The sequence below is a fragment of the Perognathus longimembris genome, chromosome 8 (genome assembly GCF_023159225.1).
Source record: "Perognathus longimembris pacificus isolate PPM17 chromosome 8, ASM2315922v1, whole genome shotgun sequence".
NCBI lineage: Eukaryota > Metazoa > Chordata > Mammalia > Rodentia > Heteromyidae > Perognathus > Perognathus longimembris.
In genome coordinates, this window is record NC_063168.1 from 19,133,091 (window position 1) to 19,154,725 (window position 21,635).

General features: G+C 37.0%; 1 protein-coding gene across 2 annotated transcripts in view; it reads right to left on the minus strand.

Annotated features, from left to right (window-relative positions):
* Window positions 1–21,635, minus strand: part of LOC125356248 (WD repeat containing planar cell polarity effector) — a 184,790-nt gene that overhangs the window by 27,507 nt on the left and 135,648 nt on the right. For both annotated transcript variants that reach the window (XM_048352604.1, XM_048352603.1), the window contains exon 14: window positions 7,140–7,302. In XM_048352604.1, the coding sequence (XP_048208561.1) occupies window positions 7,140–7,302 (163 nt within the window). The remainder of the gene's footprint in view (window positions 1–7,139; window positions 7,303–21,635) is intronic.

The following is a 21,635-nucleotide window of genomic DNA, read 5'->3' on the forward strand; positions in this document are numbered from 1 at the left end:
GATTTATGATGTGTTTTTTAAAATCTCTAAGACATCAAGATCTATCTAGTGGTTTCTCATTTTTGTGTTTCTCTTGATATTTTTTTTTTAAATAAGCACTTTAATATTAACATGTCTAACTCCACAAAAGTTTGTTGGTATTTTTGTTGGGACCACATTAGATTTATAAATTAATGTAGGAAAAACTGATGTCTTAATAATAGGAAGTGACTCTATCCTAGAAGGTCTTTCTATTTGTTAAGCCTATTTTATATGTTTTCAGAGTGTTTTAAAGTTTTCTACATGTAGACTTTGCACATTATTTACATTATTCATATTTCAGTTTCTTCATTGATTTTGAAAGGAGGCCTTCTTTAACAGTTTGTTCTCTCATTGTTTGCACATATGAAGGCTTTTGATTTACTTGTGTCTACTTTAAATTTTTAAAGTTTTTAAAATATTTGATTAGTTTTATCAATAAATTCATAACTTTTGAAGTAGAATGTCTTACTGCAAATAGAGATAACTTTATTTGCTTACCAGTTCTTGCATCTTTGATCCAAGGAAGCAGCAAACCCTTATGTAAGGGCCAGACAGCAATTTATTTTAGTCTTCTTCTCTATTACTAAACCATATACAACAAATCAATAGGCGTGGCTATGTTTCCATAAAATTTTATTTACAAAACAGGCAGCAGATTAAGTTTGGCATGTGGGTAACATTTTGCCAGCCCTTACTAGATGATTTGTGTACTTAGTTACTATCTCTAGAATAATGATGAAAAGTAGCTGAAACAATGTCTGGCAATGTGGAAATGAATGTAGAAAAATATCACCATTAGGATTAAGGTGTGTGTGTGTGTGTGTGTGTGTGTGTGTGTGTTTGTGTGTGTGTGTGTGTTTAGTAAGTATTCTCCAGTTTCTGTTTTCTTGGGTGCTTTCATCAGGAATAGAAGTTGAATTTAATCAAAGGTATTTTCAACATCCATAGAAATAATGCAAATTTTTATACTTCAAATAGATTTAATTCATTATAGCTGGTATATATGGTCTTGACATTCTTTTATTTTATTTTTCAAATTTTTATTATCAAACTGATGTACAGAGAGGTTACAGTTTCATACGTTAGGCATTGGATACATTTCTTGTACTGTTTGTTACCTTGTCCCTCATACCCCCCACCCACCTCCCCCTCTCCCTTTCCCCCCCTGAGGTGTTCAGTTCACTTACACCAAACAGTTTTGCAAGTATTGCTTTTGTAGTTGTTTGTCTTTTTTTACCCTGTGTCTCTCAATTTTGGTATTCCCTTTCAATTTCCTACTTCTAATACCAGTATACACGGTTTCCAATATACTCAGATAAGATTACAGAGATAGTGTAGGTACAACCACAGGAAGGTGATACAAGAACATCATCAATAATAGAAGCTACAGATACAGATGGGACGTTGAAAGTAGTTACAACTGTGATATAACAATCGTTTCCATAACATGGAGTTCATTTCACTTAGCATCATCTTATGTGTTCATAAGGGCATAGCTATTGGGCTCTTGTGATGCTCTGCTATGACTTGCCTAACCCTGTACTAATTATTCCCAATAAGGGAGACCATAGAGTCCATGTTTCTTTGGGTCTGGCTCACTTCACTTAGTATAATTTTTTCCAAGTCCTTCCATTTCCTTACAAATGGGGCAATGTCATTCTTTCTGATAGAGGCATAAAATTCCATTGTGTATATGTACCACATTTTCCTGATCCATTCGTCTACTGAGGGGCATCTGGGTTGGTTCCAGATTCTCGCTATGACAAATTGTGCTGCGATGAACATTGTTGTGCTGGTGGCATTACTGTGATTTTGTTTGTGTTCTTTTGGATAGATACCCAACAGTGGGGCTGCTAGGTCATAGGGGAGTTCTATATTTAGCCTTCTGAGGAATCTCCATACTGCTTGCCAGAGTGGCTGAACCAGTTTACATTCCCACCAACAATGAGGTAGGGTTCCCTTTTGGCCACATCCCCTCCAACAATTGTTATTGTTAGTTTTCTTGATATATGACATTCTTACTGGGGTGAGATGGAATCTCAATGTTGTTTTGATTTGCATTTCTTTTATGGCCAGTGATGTAGAGCACTTTTTCATATGTCTCTTGGCCATTCTCATTTCCTCATCAGAGAAGTCTCTTTGTAAGTCTTTAGCCCACTTGATGAGGGGGCTATTGGTTCTTTGCGGTTTTGTTTTGGAAGAAGGTAATTTTTTTAGTTCTGCATATATTTTAGAGATGAGGCCTTTGTCCGTTGAATGGCTGGTAAAGATCTTCTCCCAGTCTGTGGGCTTTCTGTTTATCTTGCGAGCTATGTCCTTTGTCATGCAGAAGCTCTGCAGTTTGATGCAGTCCCATTTGTCCAACCTTTCTTTGATTGTAGCCTTTCTGGGTCATTGTTAAGGAAGTATCCCAGGGATGCAAAGTTGGTTTAATATACGCAAGTCAATTAATGTAATCTACCACATCAACCGGTAAAGAACCACATGGTTTTATCTCTGGATGCGGAAAAAGCATTCGATAAAATCCAGCACCCATTTATGCTAAAAGCCCTGGAAAAACTGGGATTCCAGGAAACATTCCTGAATATGATCAAGGCAGTTTATGACAAACCAACAGCAAGCATAACTCTAAATGGTGAAAAACTAAAGCCATTCCCTTTAAAATCAGGATCAAGGCAGGGATGTCCACTCTCTCCCCTGTTCTTCAACATAGTACTAGAATTCCTAGCCAGAGCAATTAGGCAAGAAGAAAATATAATGGGGATCCAAATAGGAAAAGATGAAGTTAAACTTTCTCTTTTTGCAGATGACATGATCCTATACCTAAAGAATCCCATAGACTCTACCCCCAAGCTACTAGAGCTGATCCAAAACTTTGGCAAAGTTGCAGGATATAAAATAAACCCTGAAAAATCAACGACCTTTCTCTATGCTAACGACCCCAAGATGGAGGCTGAAATCAGGAAAGCAACTCCTTTTGCAATAGCCCACAAAAACATAAAATACCTAGGAATAACCTTAACCAAAGAAGTGAAAGACCTCTTCGATGAGAACTTTAAAAGCTTGAAAAATGAAATTACGTCAGAACTAAGAAAATGGAAAAACCTCCCATGCTCCTGGATTGGGAGGATTAATATAATCAAAATGGCAATATTGCCAAAGGCTATCTACAAATTCAATGCAATACCCATTAATATTCCAACACCATTTTTTAATGAAATAGAGGAAGCAATCCAGAAATTCATATGGAACAATAAAAGACCCAGAATAGCAAAAACAATCCTAAGCAGAAAGAACAGTGCTGGAGGAAATACAATACCCAACTTCAAGCTGTATTATAAAGCTATAGTAATAAAAACAGTTTGGTATTGGCACCGGAACAGGCCTGAAGACCAATGGAACAGAATTGAAGACCCAGAAATGAACCCACAGAACTACGCCTACTTAATCTTTGATAAAGGAGCTAAAACAATAGTTTGGAAGAAAAATAGCCTCTTTAACAAATGGTGCTGGCAAAACTGGCTCAACACATGCAACAAACTAAAACTGGATCCTTATATATCACCCTGCACCAAAATCAATTCCAAATGGATTAAAGACCTCGAAATCAAAACAGACACCCTGAAAACACTAAAGGAAGGAGTAGGAGAAACACTTGGGCTCCTTGGCGCAGGATGGTCTTGACATTCTTTAGCAAAAAGTTTCTAAAACTAGCAGGAAGAGTGTTTTAGTATGACCTAAGGCCAAGACTGTAATCTACAATAAAACATTTTTAACAATGTAAGGATGAAGAATACAATTTACATGATGGAAATATACTTGTATGCAAATACACTTGCATGCAAACGCTAATAACGATCCCTGCTGACAAAGGAAAAATTTGACAAACTTATTTTCTGACATTTTCATTGGTATTTATGAATGACATTGGTATGTCATGTTTCTGTACTGTGAGAAGTCCTTCCTTATTTTTGATATTTTGGAATATTTTCCAGAACATTAGAAATATCTGATCTTTGAAGGTTTGGTAGAATTCTATAGAATCATCTGAGTTAGATGCTTTATTGCACAGGTAATTTTGTACAAAATCTGCATGCTGCAGATTTCTAAGTCTAGTAATAGTCATTTGTGGTAATAGATGTTTACCTAGGACATTATTTAACTTACAAAGAAATCTAAAAAGTAGTGTCATGATTAAAAATTCCTCCATGAGGGCTGGGAATATGGCCTAGTGACAAGAGAGCTTGCCTCGTATACATGAAACCCTGGGTTCGATTCCCCAGCACCATATATATAGAAAACGGCCAGAAGTGGCGCTGTGGCTCAAGTGGCAGAGTGCTAGCCTTGAGCAAAAGGAAGCCAGGGACAGTGCTCAGGCCCCGAGTTCAAGGCCCAGGCCTGGCAAAAAAAAAAAAATTCCTCCATGGCAAAGTGGTTTGCTGCCTGTTTCTGTAAATGAAATTTTATTGAATATATCCATGCTCATTCAAATCTGGGCTGTTTTTGTGCTACACTAACAGTTAAGTATTATAAGCCTACCTTATTGTGGATTTATTACATTCAGTTGTGGCCAACTATGGTCCAAAATACAACATAGGTACTAGTGGATATCATTGCTAATCTAGCTACTCTGAGGCTGGGAATAGGAGGATTGTAGTTCAAGGCCAGCCAGGACAGAAAAGTTCATGAGATTCCTTTTAGACCCATAGCTGAGCACAGAGGTGTGTGCCTGTCAACTTGGGAAGTTGAGAACTGGAGAATTGCAGATCCTGGGCAGAAAAAGTTCACAAGACTCCATTTCCATTCAGGGAAGCAGACCGGTGGAGTGATTCTAGCTGTGGTGGGAAGTATGAAGCATGCAGATGGTGGCTCAGGGGCATTCCCATCATGAAAATAACCAGTGGAAAACAGAGCTGGAGGAGTAGCTCAGCCTTAGTGCTGCCAAATTAAAAAAATTATAAATTCCTATAGAGGTATACAATTCAGCTAATGTGAGAAGACCTCAATCTAATGTTATTACCAATTGTGTTTCAATCATTCTGTGATCTGCTGGGCATTTCCCTGCCCTTTATTTTGTGAAAATGCTTCCCCCAAAGACTCAGACATGAATGCTTATGGTAGCAGCATTATCCATAATAGCCCCCAAATGGAAATGTATATAAAATTTTTTCTAGAAACAGCAAGTAGAAAAGTGGTTGTCTTAGGTTGAGTAGAGAGTAAAATTGGGAACATGGGAATAATTGATTGTGGAAATGTTACAAGACTGAACTATGGTGATCTTCATATAACTGTCTAAGCTTATTAAGTAACATTATATGGATGAATTTTACTGTTTGCAAGATATATGTCAGTAAAATTGTTTTTAATGAAGTAAAATGAAAAAATAGCTAAGGATAATATTGGTTGCCTATGTTTCTAACTCCCAATATTCCTATAAATAATAGAGAACATAACTAAAGGGAGAAATGAGGGGCTGGGGTATGGTTCAAATGGTACAGTACTTGACCAGCAAGCATGAGGCCCCAAATTCAATCTCTAGTGCTACCAAAAAAAGAAGATGATGAAAAAGAAATGACCTGCTTGGCAACTATGCTCTGAGCATGACTTGAAGGAAAGAAAATGTCCCAAATTCAAAATTATTATAAATAGAATGGAAAACCCCCACCAAATTGAAAACCTGAGTCCATCTAGGAACACACACACACACCCCTTGAACCTGGCCAAAAAAAAATGTGAGGTCATATAACTTCATCAGGAAATTGTGGAGAGCTTAATTAGCCCCTCGGGCTGTCTTCTTTCTGTCTATTAAATGTTTGACTAGCTTGTCATCCAGCCAGTTGCTCAATCAGGAGATCAGAATAGTTGCACTCCCTGGTCATTTCCTATTAATATTGTCACTAATTTCATTGACAATGAGTTTGTTAATTTTACTGACAGTACTGCTGGGCATGGCTTTTTCTACACTTGCCTCCAAATTCAGTCAGCGTTTGGCTTTCACAACCAGTCTTAACTGGTAGAAGAACTAGATTAAACCTGGGGAGGAAAATGAGAACTGACTCCAGCAGGATTATCATAGACTCCTAGTTTATTTCTAGATGGTAAGTGATTTTTCTAACCAATAACTGCTTCTCTGTTTGTTGCTTGCCTTTGCTGTCCAGCGCCCAGAGAGGATGGAGCTTGTACAGTTTCATAATAGTTTCCTGGAGAGCGGATCTAAATAAGCACTCATACTTGGAAATGCTGATCCTCTACTGTTAATTTATGTGATTTGAACCATTTTTCTCAAGAACATTGTAGGATAATAATAGATACACAGGAATTCAGTCTTTCCACAATTAGTACATATGATTAGGATCACCTATAAAATATAATCTAGGCATCAAGTTTGAACCACTGTTTTCATAAGTTTTTTTGTAACACAGCTATTCGCACTCACTTATACATTGTTGTCCATGCCTCCTTTCATACTAAATTGGCAGGACTGAGTAGTCACCAAAAAGTTCATGTGGCTCACAAAGCCTAGGACACTTGTTATCTTGTACATTACACTATTAAAACATTATTATCATCTTAGTTAATACTATAGTCACCTTAACAAATAATACTACTGCTGAAAATAGTGCTATACTTATCATTGTACATAACATTAGTGTATTAATTTTACATTCATGTTTCATACCCCCATGTGGCAAGATGGATCTTTAAATTTTCATTTATCAGATTTCAAAAACTAGTAGGAAACATGCATTAAAGATGTATGTATGATCATATAAATTCTTTAAACTACATATTATAAAAATTAATATAAATTTAAGGTAGTCTAACTGTCCTAGAATTCCACAGGAAAATATAAATCGGATATAACAATATTAAAGTAATTCATTTTGGAGAATTCATTTTAACAGTACACTTTTTATTTTCAGTTCTGCTTGTGTAAGCCTGCTCTAGCATTACCTAACTACTGCAACATCTTAACCAGGAGAAAAATACATTTTTTCCTTGGCATTTTCAGATATTCTTGCTTAGCTATTAGTTTTTAGTTGAGCAGGGAATAATTAAAGTATTGAATACTAAATACTTCATTTTATGGAATAATTTTTCAATTCATCATAACTTACCTGTTAGAAGAACTATTCAGTATTTTTTGCTGAATAACATGTCTGTGGACAGATTCAAAGGCAGGAAGATAATCTGGAAATGATTCTTCCCCTTGAGGTAATAAGGACAGTCCAATAAAAGCATCACCTAGCGTATCGCCTCTGTCCAAAGGCCCCAAGAGTTCTGTAAAAAAATGATTAAGACACGGATCAAAAACAATTTCGGCTAACTCCTACATACGTTAAGATTACAGAAAAACTTCACAGATCCCAATGGAACGCTTCATTTATCTCATCAACGTGCTATGTAGCCCACAATGAAAATCACCAAACTCCCAGTCCCTCATGACTTTTGTCATTTTTATACTTACTTCAGCAAGGGAATTTGATAGCATTGTCATTTCAGATTGTGATTTTTAAAAGTTCATTTATGCTTCTGCCTATTCATAGTGCTTTTTTAAGCACTTTATTAACCAAACCTTTTAATGTTGATATGTAATTTATTGTTGGAATAATGTAGAAGTCAATTGTACTTTTGTATTATACATACTTTGGGGAGGAAATGGTCTTGCTCTGTATTTTTCAACCACTGTTAATTAATTAGTTAATTAATGGTGTTGGGGATAAAACCAGGGCTTTGCACAGTTTAGGTGAATCACTATCACTGTTTTCAACTAGCATTTTCAAGTATATATAGAAGGGTATATTCCCATAACATGCAGATGTATAAAGGTGTAGCGACAGCCAAATTGACAGGTCAATGCTTTAAAAAGTTGTCTGAAATAGTGAGGTTGTAAAACTATGTATATATTGTGAGAAACATAAGCCTTCTTAAAAATTCAAGAATTCTGTGGACCACAATATCTGTCAGCTTAGTAACTGTAGCAAGAAACACACAGAACTTAATTTTTGCCATCTCTAATTTCAAATGTACAATTTACCACTGTTAAATATATTCATTGTGCAGCATATGTAGAACTTTTTCATCTTGCAAAACTGAAACTGCATCTATTAACAATTCATTATTCCTCCTTTTTCTAACTGTGAACATACAACTTATCATAGGAGACATGACATAACAAGCTAGAAGAAAATATTAATATTTGACATGACAGAATATGTGAGGGCTGGAGAGCAATGCTAGCATTCTCTGTGTTGCCCCAATAACCACCATTTTATCCTCTGTTTCTATGAACTTGACAAATTTAGACAATTTGCATAAAAAGTATCTTTGTTTTGTGACTGGCTAATTTCACTAAATATGTCTTCCACCATTTTTATCCATATCATAGTATGTGAGAGGATTTAGAATTTGAGGCTGAAAAATATTACGTTTTATGCATAAACTACGTTTGGTTTATCCATTTACTTACATATGGACATTTGGGTTGCTTTTTCCACCTGGGCATCATGAACTATGGACATGACTGTACAAATACCTACTAGAGCCTCCGTTCTAAGTTCTTTTGAATATAAACTCAGAAGTGGGATAGACAGATTATGGGAAATCCTATTATTTTCTATAGTCTCTCTTGCTCTTGATATATATTTTATTCTGTTATGAGCTGATAAAATTCAGGAAGCTCTTTACATTTCCTTGCTAAGACTTGAATAATGTCTTGAAATATGGTCTGTTGCAGACCTTTCCATAGGCTTCTGAGAAGACTGTTTATGCTGAGGCTGTTTGGAATATCCTGTAGATAGATGTCTATTAAATCCATTTGATCTAGTGTTGTTTAGTTGTTATGTTCCTTGTTGATTTGGGGGTGGGTGGGGAGGAGAAATGGATTTAGATGACTGATCTATTGTTGAGTGGAAGTACTAACATAACCAACTATTACTATGTTGGGGGTTTACCTGTGCTTTTCTTTCCAGTAGTATGAATTCTCTGGAACTGAGTGCTTTGGCATTCCATGCATATATATTTACAGTCGATATATCAACATGATGATGATTACTCTCTTTAACATTATGAATTAACTTTCTTGGTCCCTTCTGACTAATTTTGCCTGGCAGTCTGTTTTTTCGGATGTGAGTATATGACCTTTTGGGCTCCATTTGCACAGAAAATCGTTTTCATCCTTTCATTTTAACCCATGTTTGTTTTTGCCAGTGAGTTCCATTTCTTATAGGCAATGAACAGTTGGGTCTTGTTTTTTAATACAATCCATGAGTCTGTGTTGTTTGAAGAATTGAGACCACAAACACTCAGATTATTGAAAAGTATGCAGTATTCCCTGGTATTTGATTGTTTTTATAGTGTTTCATTCTTTCCTGTTCTTCATTTATTTATTTGCTCATATAGTAAAATATATTCCTTCATGTATATACATATAGGTGTATGTATGTGTGTATGTACATATATATATTTGGGGGGGGGGCAGTCCTGGGGCTAGGACTGAGGGCTTAAGCATTGTCCTTGGCTTCTTTTTGCTCAAGGCTAGCACTTTATACCTTTTGAGTCACAAAGCCACTTCCGGCTTTTTCTGTTTATGTTGTGTTGAGGAATTGAACCCAGGGTTTCATGCAATCTATGCAAGCGCTCTACCGCTAAGTCACATTCCCAGCTCCTGCTTCCTATATTTTTATAGTTGCATTTATCTTTCCTTTCTGGCCTTGTCTATTTTATGTTCTAAAAGCCTTCTGCAGTTGGATGACTATTTCTCTTAAAAATTTTCTGGTAATTTTTTGAACATTTTTTTTCTGCTTTTAGCTTGCACCTTTTCTTCTATGCCTTTGATTTTTAGGTTTAGACTTTTTTTTCTGGATGGTTGTGGGGCTTTAACTCAGGGCCTGAGTACTGCCCCTGAGCCTCCTTGTGCTCGAGGTTGGTGCTCTACCACTTGAATCACAGTGCCATTTCTGGTTTTTGAGTGATTAATTGGAGGTAAGAGTCTCACAGGGACTTTTCTGCCTGGGTGGCTTTGAACCATAATCCTCAGATCTCAGTCTCCTGAGTAGCTAGGATTACATACATGAGCAACCAATGCCCAGCTTAGGTTTAGACTTAACGGTGTCTCAGAGGTCTCCTGTATTTCAGTATTATTATTATTATTTTTTCTTATCTGAATGGTCTGATATATCCACCTTGTCTGAAATACAGATTTTCTGTCTTAAATTTGATCCAGTCTACTGGGGACACATTCAACCGAGTTTTTGTTGTTGAGCATTTTTATTTATTTTTGTGCCGGTAATGGGGTTTAAACAACAAGACCAATTGCTTTGCTTGATTGGTTGATGTTCCGCTCACTTGATCCATAGCTCCAGCCCATCTTTTTGCTGGTTAGTTTGGAGATAGAATCTCAGGACTTTTCTGCCTGTGTTGGCTTCAAACCTCAATTCTTAAGATCTCAGCCTCCTTACTAAGTAGGATTTTAGGTATTAGGCACTGGTTCCTTGCTGAGCTTTTTATGTGCAGAATCTCAATTTGTTCTTTTTCTTTAGATTTCTATGCTTTTATGAACTCCTGTATCATGTCCTGCACTGTCTTTCTTTCATTTATAGACTTTTGTGTTTATCTTTATTTAGTTATATATCCAAGGTCATTTAAAATTTGTTGATCATTCTTACACTTTTTTGAATTCCTTGTGATTTCATCTACTTCAATATTGTTAGTGTTTGTTACTGTTAGGTATCATTAGAGTTGTTTTTACAGACTAGTCTAATCTTGTTTTCTTTGTTGCTTTTGTTTCTGCAATTTGGATTTGTGTAACTGAGGCCAAATTGTTGGTTGTTAGTTTTAGCCACTTGTAGTCTTTCATTTGAAGTATTCTCAATTTCAGGCAGGACTCTATAGTATAAGGCTGACATACTATTTCTCACCACTGGACTTGGGGGATGGCACAATAGTTAAGTATTTATTGATGTATTCAGGGTAGCATACTTGATCCAAAGCACTGTTCACATCAAGGAAAACGAACTGGAGTGTGTTGTAGAAGGGCTGGTTGTCTGTTTCTGGCATGTTTTCACTATAGAAGCTTGTCTTCATTGTGCACTTGGAGACACAGCTGGCTAAGACACAGGGCTCTCTGTCTCACTTGGCAGAAAACACATTACAGTTCCTGGAAGTGGTTCTTAGTGCTTTCAGGCCCTGTCCTGTAATTCATCTCCCTGTGGGGGGTAGGGGGCTGTAGAAACCATTTCATGTGAAAGGTCTGGGCTTGGAGCTCTCAATCCCACCTGGCAGCTAACACATGCACAATTCAGTTCAGGCAGGTTTTAGTGTTTTTGACTATGCCCAGCAGTCCAGTGTCCTGTGGAAGGGGGCATGGAAATAGAATGAGCTGGAGAACCTAAACTCAGGGTTCTCTGTCCCTCAGAACAACAAACACACTGTAGGGAGTAGTTCCTAGAGATGGGTTCAGTGCTTTCAGAACCCATCCAGTAGTTCACTTCCTTTGGGAGTGAATAGACTATGGAAATCACACGACTCAGGGTCTTGGCTCAGAGATTTGAATCCAGCTGGCAGCCAATGCATGTGGCCAAGAGTCAGGATCTAGAGTGAGGATCCATACACTAGGTAGACATTAGACTTAGAACCTTGATGGAACTTGCTCCTCACAAGGGAGGCAGGCCTTCCAAACACTAGGTCATTCACTGCCTGAGCTTTCCACTGCTTGAACTCTTCTTCAGGTCTCCCTTTCCATGACCATCTTCCATCTAGACACTGTGGTATAACAAAATGACCTGAGCCATGACTGTGCCTTGTTACCAATCCCCTAGTACAGCTCATTCTCAAACACAGAGGCCTCTTTCAAGATAATGACCTGTTTTAGCAATGAGAGATAAGAGGAACAACAGAATGTCATTTTTTTTTTCACCAAAGCTAGCCTTCTACACAAGCACAGCCACTGTCTGACAAATCCCTGTACTGGATCTAAGGTTTGTGGAGGTGAGGCTAATCCTGCTGCTAGAATTGCCAGGACCTTCTGGCTTACCTTGTAATTATATTTTTGGCTTCCCCTCCCCATGGACAGGGTAGATAGAGCTTCAGACTGTTTTCTAATTTTCTCTGCCTATTTTTTTTCCTGTGCTTTTCAGGTATTTAACCACTTCTTCACAACTCTTAATACTTTGCCTCTCTCTCTCTCTCTCTTTTTTTTTTTTAAAGCTGACTCTTCTCATTCAGGTAACCAAATGCAGGAAGTTCTAATCCACCATCTTAACTCCCCTGTTGATTTCCTGTTAGTACATATGGCCTACAACCTTTCTCTTTGCATTGCTTTGAGTGTATCTCATCAATCTAAGTATGTGGTTTCACTTTCATTGAAACAAGACATTTTCTAATTTCTCTTGTGCTTTCTTTTTTGATTCATTAGTTAGATGCTGCTTAATTTTCATGTACTGTTTTCCTTTTGTTACTGCTTTCTAGATTACTCCATTGTGATCAGAAAAGATACATGATTCAATCCTTTTGAATTTGTTAGGAGATCTTAGGGTTGTGGATGTACTCGGTGCCAGATAACTTGCCTAGTATGCCTGAGGCCCTAGTTTGCATTCCCAGTACCACCTTCCTATGGTCATTCCTAGAGAATGTTCTGCCTACACCTATAAGAATGTATATTTTTAAACTCTTCGATATTTTGTCTTTGTCATTTTGATCTGTGGTACGTGTCCTATAGTCCACTATTGATCTTCTGTGTGGTAGTTTATTCATTAGTGAAATTTGATAGAAACTATGAATTATCTATAACTTTGCTTTGTTTTCTTTTTCCAGAACCAATATTCTAAACTGAGAGTCCATGTTCTAAATTCAGTTTACAGATTTCTGGCCTACAGTATTTAAAAATGTACTTGAATTACTTACCAACACTCAAATATTGGTAAATTTCACATAGGAATCTAGAACCTTAGCCTATTTTTTTTTTAACCTGAAAGACTTGGAAGCATTTCTCCTCTATTTCCAAACAGTCTGCTGAACTAGAGTGGGTATTTCCCTCTCTATCCTAGTCCCCCATCAGATCTTATTATTTCCATAATACTTAAGCTGAGTATCTTGTCTATTTAGCATCAGGCCTATACTTCTAAGGCCTTCATGTTGGCTGTAGAACAAGGCCAAATACAGCCATCTCCTGGGCCATCTGGTTTTGTGTGGCTCATGTCCTAAGTGTACTTTTTGCATTTCCAGATGGTTGAAAAGAAACAATATTGTCTTAGAAGTGGAAATTATATGAAATCAAAATTTCAGTGTCCAAATAAAATTTTTCTGGAACATAGCCATACTTGTTCGTAGTATAAAATTAGCCTTCTATAATACACAAATAGTTTGGGTCATGAAAGCATACAGTATATGACATGTAAAGCTTAAACACTAACCCTTTGGAAAAAATTTATTGCACATGCTCTAGAAAAGGGAATGCTCTCCTGACTTAAAAAATATTTTTCTATTTTATGTTTGTTCCACATTTTCTCTCTTCTACCATGATCTTTCAACCCAGATAGAACTGCTTCATGGAATTTAATTTTATAGACAGAAGGAAAACTGAAAAACTGAGGAGGCTGGGTTCTGATCTCTCTTTAACTGTGATCTTGGACAAGTCACTCCATCTCTCTGAGCTTCAGTTTCTTCATTTATTTAACACAAGTGCTAAAACATTTATCACTTTGAATTCATGAAATAGACAAAAAGAAGAGATAAGCTGGATGAATAAAAATGAAAAGGAGAAAAACTAAAGAAGAACCTGGAGACTCCTGGTTGCTAAGTAGGTAAGACAGACTAATAATTATTACCTTTATTGAGTGAGTCTATTTACATATATTATCTTCCATTCTCATAATGACTCTGCAAGCCTTGTGCACTAGGTATCATTACCCCATTTGCAGATACAGAAACAAAGGGTCAGAGAAGTTAATTGGCTTGTCCTAAACCAATATCTATTAAGTGGTAAGAATCAAGGTTCATACCTAAAATAACTGGCTTAAAGCCTGTGTCGCTCCATATCAACAAACTCACAAGAAGAGAAGTAAGTTAAAAGAACTTATTGGCATTACACATTGTCTTTTGAAATGAACGGCATTATTTCTCTAGTGATCTTACACATTATTCTTTAAATCACTCTCTTCTTTTTGTTGGCTTTGTGCCTTCAAAGGAGATATCCTTTCCAGTCTAAAATCTCCAAAGGATTTTCAGGGTAAAACACATTTCAAGATGTGCAATCACATGGAAGAACGAAATTCTTTTATAATATTGTTTGTTAAACTGACAGGTCTACTTAACAGGAGCTATTAAAATATTTACAAAGTAGCAGCTGCTCTTGTTAAAAAATACAGCTTTTTGGAGGCATAAAATAAACAAGCTGATAAGTACAAGATAAGCCATTTGACGGGTTCTTTGTGTACACTGCACAATATTTAGAAAATTCTGATATTTACAGAGCAATTATATTGCAAGGTCTTTTAAGTTACAAGGATATAGGTTCAGTAAGAACTGAACTGTTTATAGGAATTTTCCATACTGATCTTTTAAACAAGTTAGGAAGTCCCTAAACATTATCTTTTGTGAACTGCTAGGTGTTTGGTATGTGTTGTTTTTCAAAATAAGCTTTGTTCTTAGAAGATAGTTATACTTGAATGAATCTCTGTAGAGCTCAGTTGAGTTTTATATTGACCTAGAATTTCAGCCAGGGCTCTTCAGAAAATAATTACAAGTTGCAGGAAACATACCAAAACAACAAACAAATGCCAGCAGAAAAACACTTTAAAGTAACTCAGCATTTGCACTTTATGTCTTAATCTATTAGTTTGACTTTTATATATATATAAGCTGCATGATTTTCTTTTCGAGAAAACTTAAAAAAGTGTTCATCACAGAAAGTTACCTATGGGGGTACTTATTAATTTTCTGAAAAGAGAGCATCACTATATAACTTTTACAGTCCAACATTATGTCTAAACAGAGGGAAAACTACATATAAAAGTAGCTTTTGGAAAAATCCGGACACTTACATAAAAGATATACACTGGTTGTGAGTGGGCTGATTTTATTTAATGACTTTTACTTACTGGCAAGAAAAAGTAAAATCTGGCAGTTATTTATAAACATGTAATATTTGAATACACTTGAGAAAACGACATCGTTTTATTAATAAAGTTTCATAAAAAGCATGGAGTTATTCTAAACCTTTAATGTGTTGTGGGTGGTATGGTTATTTTTGTTCTACTTTCAAGTTCATCCAGTTTGTGTTATTTTTTTTTCTTTTGTGCCAGCCTAGGGCTTGAACTTTGGGCCTAAGCACTGAGGTGTTTTTGTTATTGTTGTTTGCTTGTTTGTTTGTTTGCTTAAGGCTACCACTTCACTACTTGAGCCACAGCTCTACCTCTCGTTTTTTGGTAGTTAACTGAATATTTGAGTTTCAGGGAGTTTTCTATTCAGGCTGGCTTATAACTGTGAACCTCAGATCTCAGCCTCCTGAGTAGCAAGGAGCTACATGAGACATGGGCACCCAACTTTTTGAAAAATAATTTTTGGATATAAAGTTCCTGACATATGTTTCCCAGATTGGCCTTAAACTCAAAGATCCACATCAACCCAGCCCAAGTCATAGTTTCAGTATTCCTCAAATACAGTATTTTCATTCTGGTTTTTTTTTGTTGTTGTTGTTTTGTTTGTTTTTGGTGTTTCTTATAGCCCAACTTTGAAGTTGCTACTAGACCAGGCTGGTTTTGAACTTGCAACCTTCTTGCCTCAACATCCTGAGTACTAGGATTATAGACATATACTACCAAGCCTAGCTGTTGTTTTCTAGATCTGCTTTCTAGAAACCAAATGACAGAAATTGTGGCTTAAGTTTTACTTTTTTTTTTTAATTTTTTTTTTTTTTTTTTTTTTTTTTGGCCAGTCCTGGGCCTTGGACTCAGGGCCTGAGCACTGTCCCTGGCTTCTTCCTGCTCAAGGCTAGCACTCTGCCACTTGAGCCACAGCGCCGCTTCTGGCCGTTTTCTGTATATGTGGTGCTGGGGAATCGAACCCAGGGCCTCGTGTATCTGAGGCAGGCACTCTTGCCACTAGGCCATATCCCCAGCCCTTAAGTTTTACTTTAATAAATCCTCTCCTTATGTGTGTGTATGTACGTGAGTGTGGTATTGTTTTATTGTAGAGCTTTTGAAACACATTAAATACTATACATTATACATTTTATTCTCCTAACTTAAAGCTTTGTGTATGGGGGAGGTTGGAGTCTGAGCCCTGGGCCTTGAATATGCTAAGTAAATACTCTGCTGCTATAGACAGCCCTAAAAACATTTCAATTTTTTTTTTTTACTTTCAAGAAGTTCTGCAGTTTAGCTTATTATTCAGTAGCATATTTTGAAGTTTCCAAATAACAAGCTCTTAATTTATTTCTTATGTTACAGCTTTTAGATAAGAGTACGTTCTTTCTCTGTTATTTCTACTCTTTGAAACTTAATGATGTTTATTGAAGTTTTCTTTTTGTGATTAAAAAAAACACCATTTAAGTAGTTGTACAAAGGAGTTGCCATTCAGCAAAACAGTTTATGAGTACAGTGTGCATCTTGATCAATGTCACCCCTTTGGACACTCTCACCTACCCCTGCCCTCACTTATCTTCATCTTAGATTATGTATTGACTCTTTATGTATATAGAATGCAGCTTGATCTGTATCACCACTTCAACATCTTCACCCCCTTCTACCTATTCCTTCCTTACATTTCATAATTCTGTGGTATATACAATAAATTCTTTGCCTGCACTTTACCTTTTCTGCCTTCACTCTTTTACCCCTCTCCCTTTATAGCCCAAGATCTGGCCATTTTTTTTTTTTTTGGCCAGTCCTGGGCCTTGAACTCAGGGCCTGAGCACTGTCCCTGGCTTCTTTTTTGCTCAAGGCTAGCACTCTGCCACTTGAGCCACAGCACCACTTCTGGCCGTTTTCTGTATATGTGGTGCTGGGGAATTGAACCCAGGGCCTCATGTACACAAGGCAAGCACTCTTGCCACTAGGCCATATCCCCAGCCCCTGGCCAATTTTTTTTTTTCTGAATGTTTCCATAAACACTTTAAAAAAGAATAGCCCTCATTTTCAGAGTTTTTCACAGATCTGTATTACTGATTATGTTACCTAGGTATATTATACTTGCTGATTTTTTTGTCCATTTGATCTTTTTTTTTCAGACTGTGTATTGAACTAAGGACCTCATTCTTGCAAGCGTAAGCCACACCTCCTGTCTCTTTTGGCACTCGTTATTTTTTAAGGTAGGGTCTCACTTTATACCTAGACAGGCCTGGGTGACAATCCTATTATTCTTGCTTGGGTAACAGATGTGTAACACTGTAGCCATGAGTGTGATGGTATTTCATAAACTTATACCTTTATTGGAATCCAACTATTACCCTCTGATCGCTACTTCTCAAGTAGCTAAGATGACAGGCCTGGGCCGCTGTGCCAAGCTTGAACTTTCTCCTGAGAGGGGTACAACAGTCTCCTTTTAGAGTAGATTTCTGTTTATTTCTCCTGAAATACCTCATAACATCTGCTAATGAAGGCTATTTGCTGCCTTATCAAAAAAGTCAAGTGTTAGGTTTTCATTGTGAATTGCAGCTTTAGCATTATGAAAAATGTCCTTTTCATTCTCTCTGAATTCTCTCTTCCAGACATCGAGGCTGTGACCTCTAATTTCTTTTCATTTGACTGCATCTTTATCTCTTATTTTTAACTTTTCTGAATCAATCTCTTCTCTTTTCTTCTTTTCCTCATTTCCTTCCTGGTGTGTCTATTTTGTTTTAATTAAAAAATTGTCATTATATTGTAATTACTTTCAACATGCCATGTGAAACCGTGGCTTCTATTGTTGATGATCCTTTTGTATCCCCTTCTTGTGGCTGTACCCGCACTATCACTGTATCTTATCTGAGTACATTGGAAACTGTATATACTGGTATTAGAACTAGGGAAGTGAAAGGGAATATCAAAATTGAGAGACAAGGGCTGGGGATATGGCCTAGTGGCAAGAGTGCCTGCCTTGGATACACGAGGCCCTAGGTTCGATTCCCCAGCACCACATATACAGAAAACGGCCAGAAGCGGCGCTGTGGCTCAAGTGGCAGAGTGCTAGCCTTGAGCGGGAAGTAGCCAGGGACAGTGCTCAGGCCCTGAGTCCAAGGCCCAGGACTGGCAAAAAAAAAAAAAAAAAAAAATTGAGAGACAAAGGATAAAAAGACAAACGACTACAAAAGCAATACTTGCAAAACCATTCGGTGTAAACCAACTGAACAACTCATACGGGGGGAAGGGGGAGGGGAGAATGAGGGAGGAGGTAACAAACAGTACAAGAAATGTACCCAAGGCCTAACGTATGAAACTGTAACCTCTCTGTACATCACTTTTACCATAAATAGAAAAAAATGTCATTATAGAGGTGATACACAGAGGAATTACATAATCAGGGAATGAATACATTTCTCTTTGGACAGTGTCCCCTCTTCCCTGGCTCTCTCCCTGGGTGTGTTTATATATCAAGTCTCTTGTATAAAATGGCATAGTTTTTGCACATAGCCTATGCATCATATCTTCCTATATACTTTAAATTATCTTTAGAGTAGAGGTATAGCCCAGTGGTGGGTGCTTGCTAGCATACACAAGAACCTATGTGGACCCCAAACACCAAAAAAAAATCAACAAAATCATACTTAGATTGCTTGTAATACCTAATATACTGTTGATGTTATATAAATAGTTCTTAATACTAAATTGTTTAATGAACAATGACAAGAAAAGATGTATGTATATATATATATATATATGTTCAATATAGCTGCAATTTCCCCTTCACATACTTTTTGATATACAGGTGGCTGAATTTACAGATGTGGAACCCATGGATATTTAAAGCTGACTATACAGCTGTGTATAAACACTGTTTATCAATGCTGTCTGCCTTATTTTATGTGAACATGTAAAAATTTGATACATGCAAATACAAATATATATTTGTATTTTTTCCTTTTTCATATTTTTTCAGTTAAAAATTTGTGTAGACCTTAATATAATACCCTTTTAGGCACCTGTTATTTCGAGGACAACATTTTCTGTTCTCTGTTGTGCACAACCAGAGCTAACAATCCATTTCCCCCTTTGATCTTTTACTTTCTCAATGTCAGATTTGAGGAAATATACTTGTTATACTTTTAGCCAGCACCTATAAGGCAATCATTGTACTTTTTTCTACTTTTACTCTTATTCTATTATAGTGTTGCTTTGGTTTTTTCTTCTTTATGAATTCTTATATACATATATTGGATTATCTTCTCAGCTGTATCCTTTTTTTTTTCTTGATTCCTATTGCCCCCATTTACTTTTGGTTTTTAAATATCTCGAAATTTTCTAGTTGTCATAAGTCAGTGGTATTTCTTGGTTAATCTTCATTTCTAAAATGTTTTTCCGAATTAGTTTCATTTTATATTCTCTAAAAAGAAAAAAAATCTCGTGTCTCTAACCTCATTTCTGAAATCCTGATTTATTTTTGCATATTTTTATCATTGTATGTGTGACTTAAGATTATTTTAAAAATATTAGGATCAATTTTCATCTCTATGGGCATGACTTTCTACAGTGCTTTCTTCTTACTCTGTCATTCAAGTAACTTTATGTTGGATTTGATTTCAGTCCTTTATTGTTGATGAAAATTAGTTTTTCTATACTTTCAAGAGGCAAGGATTAGCCAAGAGATTTCTTTTTATAGTTTTGTTTGTTTTGATTTTGTTGCAAGTCCTGGGCCTTGGACTAAGGGCCTGAGCACTGTCCCTGGCTTCTTTTTGCTCAAGGCTAGCACTCTGCCACTTGAGCCACAGTGCCACTCCTGCCCATTTTCTATATATGTGGTGCAGAGGAATTGAACCCAGGGCTTCATGTATATGAAGCAGGCACTCTTGCCACTAGGCCATATTCCCAGCCCGAGATTTCTTTTTGATCACTATCATTACAGAGTTTCTAAGTGTGTTATTTATTAACTATCAAACATATGCTCTCCTATTTTCTGCCAATTGATTTCTATCTTTTTTTCTTAACCACATTATTCCTGTTCATCTCAGTCTGGGTCCTACTTCTGTTTTCTCCTCAGTTTGGAGTCCTACCTAGAAAGATTTCTTTTATCTGTTAATGTGAAGCATTCATAGGACCAACTCATGCACAAGCCAGTAACATTCATAGCTTTCCTTGTATCTATAATTTGGAATACACAAAATTCCCTCTAGTTTCTGGTGATGTTCTGGAAATGGCTCTGAAAAAATATTCATACCTGAATTCTCTACTTCTCAGAGCCATACTTTCCTTTGCTTTTCTCATAAAGTTGCTGTTATAATTATGTTGTGTGGGATCTGGTCCCATGGGTCTACTCATACTGAATATCAAGATCAGATGAGCTTCTGACTCTCTGCTTCATAGGTTTCTGCCCCTGTGAGTAGTCTTAGGATCTGCAGTACTGTCACACAAGTGTACTGCCCCAGCTCAGGCCTCTGCCTGCCACATTCTTTGGAGAGGTTTGTGTCTGTCTTGTGTTACTAAGAGCTTCAAGTATGAGTCCTTTGCACCTCCTTCCTCCTGTTTCCTAGCTGGGTCAAAAAAACTCCAGAGTAATACCCTGTGGATAGCCCAAAAGACTATTCCTGTTCCATACCCTCATAGGGGTGCCCCCTCCTTATTATGTAACAACCATTGCTGTCACCCTGCCACACTAAAATCAAGGTCAACTGGATTTTTCTTCCCAGTCATTCCTGCCACACTCCTTCCCTTGGTTGTATTTTCACTATATTGGTAGGTAAAGACAGTGGGAATCTTGCTCAGCTCTTTGCAAATCACTAGTTAGATGACCATGTGTTTGACTGTCATAAAGAGTTACAGTTTTTTTCTGCCATTTACCCATGTTACACAATTTTGTAGAATTCCCCCCGTGTTGTAGAATTTTTCTACTCTCATTCACAGCGCTGGGCAGAAATCATGTTGCATCAATGCCTACTTTCAGTCTTCTCCATCCTATGGCGTTTCCAGTGCATTTTGTAGCTGTTGTTGACTTATTACTATCTAATTACATTTGAAATTTATAAAAATATGCTGCCCACAGAATTTTTTTTTGCCAGTCCTGGGATCGAACTCAAGGCCTGAGCACTGTCCCTGGCTTCTTTTTGCTCAAGGCTAGCGCTCTACCACTTGAGCCACAGCACCACTTCTGGCTTTTTCTATATATATGTGGAGCTGAGGAATTGAACCCAGGGTTTCATATCCACAGCCCACAGTTTTGGAGGTTCACTCTTCTAGGTGCTCTTTTGTTATGAGGGTTTCAGGAAGATTAAAACCTTACAATGATGTCATCTTTTCAGAATTTCTGACAGAATTTCTGTTGTTGACTGTGGGGCTTGAACTCAGGGACTGGGCACTGTCTCTGAGCCACTTTGTGCTCAAGGCTAGCGCTCTACCACTTGAGCCACAATGCTACTTCTGGTTTTTGAGTAGTTAATTGAAGAGTCGAGTCTCGGGGACTTTTCTGCCCACAGATCTCAGTTTCCT